Genomic DNA, 7,121 nt, shown 5'->3' with positions numbered 1-7,121 from the left:
AAAAATATGGGTCATTAACTGATTGAAATAATCAGGTCCGAATTTGTCATATTTTAATTGATTATTATGAAATTCCAAGAAGACAAACTATATTCGATAATGTAATTTGGTACACAATTTTTGCTCTATTTATTCTTAACAAAAAAATTATGCACTCGCTACCTTTTTAGCAGATAAGGTTCTCTTTGTTGGCCTTTTTGTTTCTAAGAAATTATATATAGAGTGTTGTTTTACTCTTTCCTTCGCTAATGCATCAGTTATCTTATTTGCCTCTATGTAAATATACTTTGGAGCATGTAACAATCTTTTTGATAGTTCCTCCGATGTTTGTCATTGAAATAATATAGACAGATATTATAGGAACTATTTTTAAAAGAAAAATAATAAAATATAATAGTACTAATGTAGCAATAGAGCCTTATTTTTGGATGATGACAATGTTTAATTACAAATGAACTAAATTATAGAATAAGCTAATAATTAGTCTATTATTAAAGTACCATACTGAAGAATATTCATTAGCTAATAATTGTTTTTGATATTTTAAAATTGTTGATACTCATTTAGACATGGCATGTAAATTATCACCGACGTGTTCTCCACATGCTATCTTTGGGCAAAAATTATTGCGAAGTTTTATTGATGGAAACAAAAGCTGTTAATAAAGGCATAAATAAATGATCTTGTTTCTCCAAAATAAAATGAATATTTTTTGTTATTTGTGATGTTGGGAAGTAGGTGCCATGTTGAATAATTAAGGTATACTCAAGTTCAGTAGCGGATCCAGAATTTTCATCAAGGAGTGTCATAAATACAAATAATTAGATATATCGAAAAGTCAAGAGAATTCGACGTACGATAAATATACATAAAATAAAAAATTTATCTAACAAAATAGTATAATTTTCCGACGAAGGGTTACTTCAATGTAGCTCCGCCACTGCTCAAGTTGATCATAAAATGGTTTTAAAAACAAGTTTTGCCATTTTTATGAGTGACCTTTATCAATAACTTTTTTATCAAACACACCAACGGTTTATATCAATTAGTAATACTTATATACAAGTACATAATTACTACTTATTTTCACGTTCAAGTTTAGCACATCTCTCTTAATAATTTTTCACTCATCTACTCACCCTCACCCCCCCCCCCCTCTTCCAAGAAAGGTTACTTTGGTCATTTCCTTATTTTACCAGCAGAATGAAACCCATAATTCATCCCTTAAACCATTATTTCTCTCTCTCCTCTCTGTTTCCAGTATTTCTAACACAGTTTTTCATTCCATAGCAGCATTTGATTTCTAGAGAGACATAATTGCTAAAGCATACTTTGCCACAAATCATCTCCCGAGACCCTAGACAAAAAGGTACTCTTTTACTCTAAACTCTCACATAGTAGTTCTTACATTTCTCTGAATTATAAGAGTGCTGGTTTTCAAAACAGTAGTATTCGTTCTTTGTTAATTTTCTGTATTGAGACCTGTTGTTGAAAAGGTTGGTATTGATTGTGCTACTATGAAGCAGCACAAGAGGACATTGGTTCGTCCTCTTGTGCATTAGTTATGGGTTCGTCCAATCCAAATCCAGTAGCTATGGCGACTAAATTAGAATCGAGTATTTGAAAGCTGTGATAAAATCTCGAACCTATAAAAGTTCAAATCCTTGATCCTGTGAAGTAGGATGTTGTTACCTTATATTCTCTGTTTAGTTATTCATGAATTATCACTAAAGTAGTGTTAAGGGTCTTACTGACTAATATTCTGTTTATCTGAGATCAAGAACTGAAAACTGTATTTGAAGAGGTTGGTGCTGATTTATGCTACACAGAAGTATTTTTGTTAAAAGTACCTTTTATCTCTGTTTAGTTCATGAGTTTATTTCTTGAATAGAAGTGTCAATGGTCTTACTGTTTAAGGTTTTTTTTTTTTTTTTTGATTTGAGATCAAGAACTGAAAATGGAGTTCTGAGTTTCTTTCTCTTCCCATCATTTATGTTTTTTGTCGTTTCTTTAAAGATTTGTGTTTTTTCGAAAGAAAGTGACTTCAATCGCAAGCGGACTAAGCATGTTATTTAGGTGGAGAAGGGTAGAGGGGCGGTCTCATTATCCCTGAGTTTCAAGGGCTGCATGTGGTCCTAAGGGTTGACCCCAGACGGATTTCTCGGTCATCCAAAAAAAAAAATACTAAATTTGTGAAGGTCCCTTTATAGATTGAAATTTAGGATTGTGTATATTAGTTTACCAATTATAGATTGAAACCAAATGAGTATTTATCTTTGTTTTGCTTTAGATATTGTTGGTATATGGAGTCCGAAAGTGGGGTTCCGGTAGAAGTGGAAAAGATTGTTGTGGCTGAGGAAGAAAATGTGGATGTGAAGAAAGAGAACATTAGTGAGGAAGGGCATGATAATGAAACTGGCAAAAATAAGGCTGATGAGACACCAACTGAATTGTCTGAGAATGTTCCGAAAAGTAAAGCATCAAATCAACGCAAGGTTTCAATTGGCGGTACTATAAAGAGCAATAAAACGGCTAAGGATCAGGCTAGTGTACAAGGTTCATCTGCATTGACTCGTTCGAAAAAGGGAAGTATGAGTAAAAGTTTGTCCTTCCCTGCAAGAGGAGGCAGTTCTGACCTAACAAGGAAGAGCATCGACGTTCATACAAAGAAATCTGATGTTAAACCTTGGATACCAAATGGAGTAACACATGAACCTTCGCATTCGAATGGAACAGTCTCATCAGCTTCTCGTTTAAATCCGGCTACCAAGGGTGCAACTGGAGGTGGTATAACCAGCAGAAGAACAACTGTAGGATCTGTCCCGAGTCTTCGTCAATCTCTGGTAATCTGAGGCCCTCATGATCTTTCGCCTTTCCCTTCTTTTTAAGTTTTATGGAATCCATGTCTCACACATTTGTGTTTGCTGTTTATGCATTTAGTCTGCAAAGTCTGTTTCAGTCAGTAAAATTGCAAAGAAAGCTACACCTGAAGTGTAAGTGAATTTTGCCACTTGCATTTGTTCATAAGTTGGTTTCCATCTCATTTTATTTCATTGCCAACGATTGTTCTGATAGTTGCACTATATGTTTGTATTTGCAGATTAAATGATGAAAACACAAAACCCACTAAAGCTACATCGCCTCTTAAAGACGATGAGGATGCTCGTTCTGCTACTTCCTCGTACTGCTCTTATCTTAGTCTATGTTGTTGTTGCTTAATTACTTTCTTGTTTCCATTTGTCCGGTTTATCATTGTCCTCAATTAGGCTTTAACTAATTTTTTTTTTTTAAATCAGCAATACCACTCGTACCAGTACTGGTGGATTTTCCTTCAGGTTGGAAGAACGTGCAGAAAAGCGAAAGGAGGTTTGCAGTCTAGCCTTTGTTTCCTATGACTATTATGTCCTTATTATCTTATGTTCAAAATATTAGAGCTCAGATTCTTTATTCGTCAGTTCTTGGCAAAGATGGAAGAGAGGATACAGGCAAGAGAAGAGGAAAAGAATAACTTGATAGCAAAATCGAAGGTTAGTTCAAACAATATTGATTTTTCATTGCTGAATTTGTAAGAACTAGTCTGATCTAAGTTCATTTCTGTGTGGATTTGGGATTTGATTCAGGAAAACCAAGAGGAAGAGGTAAAGCAATTTAGGAAGAGCTTGACATTTAAAGCTACACCAATGCCCAACTTCTACAAGGAACCCCCTCCTAAAGTTGAACTGAAGAAGGTAAGGTATTCATTTTGGTGCAACATTGAGATAGATTTCAGCTCCTCTAGCATTGTGTAATAATGTTCTCCCAATGTGACAAAGCTGTCACTTAATTTCCCTTTAAAGTAGTAAGCCGTACTCGGTGGCGGAACCAGAAATTTATACAGGGGGTTCAGAAAAATTCTAGGATATCACAGTTGATTTAAACCTATGACCTAAAGCAACTTTTGAACCCCCTTTACTACTATACTTGAATTTTTCTTCATGTCAAGGGGATTCAGCGGCTTACATACAACTAAAAATAATATTTTTTACCCTATTTACATAGTGTAATTTCCCTATGACCGGGGTTCGGTTGAACCCCATTTACTTTACATGGATCTGCAACTGGCCGAACTATTGTGCTAGATAAAAAGAGAAGGAGAGGATTTCTTATTGATTTGTTTTGCGACTCACGGGTAATTTATCTTTGAAACTCATAACTTTGTCAGACAAGGAAAGGAGTTTTTATTGATTTTTTTGGTTACAAAATGCTTCAAGTTTGAAACTCAAAGTCGTTGTTCTGTAGCACAATATGCACGTGAGATAGAGAAAAATATTTTTAACTTGCAAGTGTCTATGACGCATGTAACAACTTGTGGAAAATAGAGCATGTGCTTGTGAATCTTAGCTTTTAAAACCTTGAAATAGTGCTGGACTTGGACAGCAAACAAAAGGGATAACTATTGATGCGTGTTTTTAAAAAACTGCTGATACACCTTAGCCAGTAATGAATCTTGTCAAGGTATTTAAATGAATCTTGTATAAGAAGAACGCATCTAATAGAATTTGTCATCATCATCTACATTTAGAATTAGCCCAGCTTTTGTTTTCAATTGTTTGTTCTTAGGCCACTTCTGTCTTATTCAATTCATATTCTCCTTCTTGTTAGCTTTAATTGATGTTGGGGTATTCACTTGCTATTTTTGCATTAGATGCTTAAGTTTTGCTAAATTGTATAGATACCAACAACACGTGCCATATCTCCTAAGCTTGGAAGAAATAAGAACTCCACATCCGCAACTAATGGCTCTGAAAGTGGAGGGTCGTCTTTCAGTCCAAAAGTGATCAAGGAACAGACTAAGTCACCCAGGGCCAGTAAAGATACCGTTGCGTCAAAAGGGAAGCCTGTTGAAATCAAAAAGCCAGTGAAGAATTCGCAGACTACCTCTCAATCTCCAAAAATCTCGACCACTAAAGGAAAACCTGCAGAAACAAAATTAAAACCTACTGAAGCAAAGGGTTCAGATGAGAAAACAGAAGAAATGTATATTCAACCAAACTCTGCCCCTAAGTCTGAAATGAATTCAGTGGAAGACAGTGTGGCATGTCCGTCAAATCCGGTCGTCATACAAGCTGAAGTCAGTGTTGAAGGTTAAGGAACTTACTGAAGCTCTCTTCTCCTGTATTTATTTGTAGGCCTTTTTGTTCTCTGGAAACTTTGGTGCTTTGTTGAGTTGTGAATATGGTGTGTATGTCGCGGTTACAAGTTGTACATGTTGGTTCTTAGCTGTTTTATTCTTTTCAAATATTTCAGTGCAATGGTGTATCATTCTGGAAAATTTTTATGCTCTTTCAGTTGTGTCTTTCATGTGTTAAACTTCTTCATTGTCAAAGCTAGATTCCACACCTCATTTGCTTTTCTTTCAATGTATCATTTCTGAACTTTTATATCTGGTTTTACTGAATGCACAATTTGTTCTCCTGGTTCCAGGATTCATTATAGCTGTTGTTATTTGTGGTACATACTCCAATCAAGCGTCAAATCTCAGTGTAAGTAATGTTATTAGGTGTTGTTAGGAGCAGGGGCGAAGCTACGTGTGGCCAAGGGTGGTTAAAGTTGATCACCCTTCGTCGAAAAATTATACTTTATATATAGGGTAAAATGCACTTGTTGTTGCTAAAAAAACTAGACTTTGAACACTCTTGCATAGCCTATTAGCAAAGGGTGTTCAAAATTTGAAAACTCTTATTGAATCTCTTGGGTTCACCACTACTTAGGGGTGATGGTTATGCTGATCCAACTAAAACAAATACGCCTCAGTTCCAAACGAAATTGGAGTCGGTTAATGAGGACTCATTGACCATGTTTCTCCATTTAAATTCATATCAGGCCAATATTATGCAAAATAAAAATTAAAAAAATACTAGAAGTATTTATATTTTCTACTGGCATAAAAGTCTATGAAAAGCCTAAAAAGCTCCTAGAAAACATTAGACCTAAAGTAAACATGCTAACATGACTAAAATATATACCCGAGTCTTGATTAATTGGTATCGCGTATGTAGTTTTATTCTTTGTACCCAGGGGCGGAGCTAGCCCATTGAGTACGGGTTCGGCGGAACCCAGTCGCTTTGGTCCAATCAATGTATTTGTCTTTAAAAATTCATTGAATATGTACAAATTATTAATTTAGAACCCAATAACTTAAAATAATTAGAACCATGAATCCATAAACTTCAAATCATGGCTCCGCCTCTGTTTGTACCATATTTTTTGCTAAGTGTATATGGATTTCAAAAATATTATAGGTCTTTCGAGACAACTTCCTTAATGTGATTTTACGTCTGCCTCAACCTCTATATATGTAGTTAACAAATTTCAAATAATATTACTACTATTAGTAAGCGCCAATGTGAGAAGCTTCTGGTCGGCATGAATTCACCGGAAAACCATAGTATTTCAACTTATTCCATATTTGTTCTAATCGGAAAACATTTATTTAATGCGTTTGTGTCAAGAATATATATACATCTTCTCTGAAAAAAGTGAGACCCATTTAACTTTTTCAATATCCGCCTGTCTTAATTTGCGAAACTTGAATTTCTAACCATTGCTGATTTGGTTTCTCTCACCAACCTATTATAGCAAGAAAGCTGGTAAAAAGTAATCTACACTATATTTTGTTTGACAGTTGGAAGATATCTATCTATATAAAATAGGCAGGGGCGGCGTAAAAATTGCACGGGGTTTCCTATTTGGTCGCCCCCATTTAACATATACCTATATTTTTAAATTTTTTTAACATATACCCTAATTTTGACAACTTCAGACGCCTCCTCTTCTTCCTCCTGACCTATGCGCTCCTTTCTTCCTCCTCTTCTTCTTTTCTCTGTCAAACACATGAGACTTTGTATAAGTATTATTGATTGGATCTGTAAAGTTTTTATTAAATCTTATCAACTATCATATTCTATGTTGAAGGACGAGTAAATAACACTCCACAAGCTGGTTTAAAGTAGGTGTGATTTGTGTCTTTCCCTGATCCATCCTTCTTAAACATACAACAGCAACTGACTACTACATGTCTTCTCTTCCAAGTTATCTGCCACAAGAATGGCACATACATGTGAAATTTATTATACACAATA

General features: G+C 35.0%; 1 protein-coding gene across 1 annotated transcript; it reads left to right on the top strand.

The window, feature by feature from the left end:
• Positions 1 to 1,235: 1,235 nt before the first annotated feature.
• LOC104110016 (protein WVD2-like 4) lies at positions 1,236 to 5,472 on the top strand. The gene is made up of 8 exons (XM_009619433.4): positions 1,236 to 1,369; positions 2,291 to 2,843; positions 2,941 to 2,993; positions 3,101 to 3,181; positions 3,297 to 3,366; positions 3,456 to 3,527; positions 3,621 to 3,728; positions 4,712 to 5,472. Exons 2-8 carry the CDS (start codon positions 2,304 to 2,306, stop codon positions 5,126 to 5,128), a joined length of 1,341 nt encoding a protein of 446 aa, XP_009617728.1. The 5' UTR covers positions 1,236 to 1,369; positions 2,291 to 2,303; the 3' UTR covers positions 5,129 to 5,472.
• The last annotated feature ends 1,649 nt before the right edge of the window (positions 5,473 to 7,121 follow it).

This window comes from Nicotiana tomentosiformis, chromosome 2, assembly GCF_000390325.3.
Source record: "Nicotiana tomentosiformis chromosome 2, ASM39032v3, whole genome shotgun sequence".
Classification (NCBI taxonomy): Eukaryota; Viridiplantae; Streptophyta; class Magnoliopsida; order Solanales; family Solanaceae; genus Nicotiana; species Nicotiana tomentosiformis.
Note: the sequence above shows the minus strand (reverse complement) of the source record. Positions and strands in the feature narration are given on the sequence as shown.

Coding starts and splice junctions, on each gene's coding strand:
- LOC104110016 (XM_009619433.4), top strand. CDS start 2,304: ATGGAGTCCGAAAGTGGGGTTCCGGTAGAAGTGGAAAAGATTGTTGTG. Junction 2,994..3,100: donor AAGAAAGCTACACCTGAAGT/GTAAGTGAATTT, acceptor TTGTATTTGCAG/ATTAAATGATGAAAACACAA. Junction 3,367..3,455: donor GTGCAGAAAAGCGAAAGGAG/GTTTGCAGTCTA, acceptor TTTATTCGTCAG/TTCTTGGCAAAGATGGAAGA.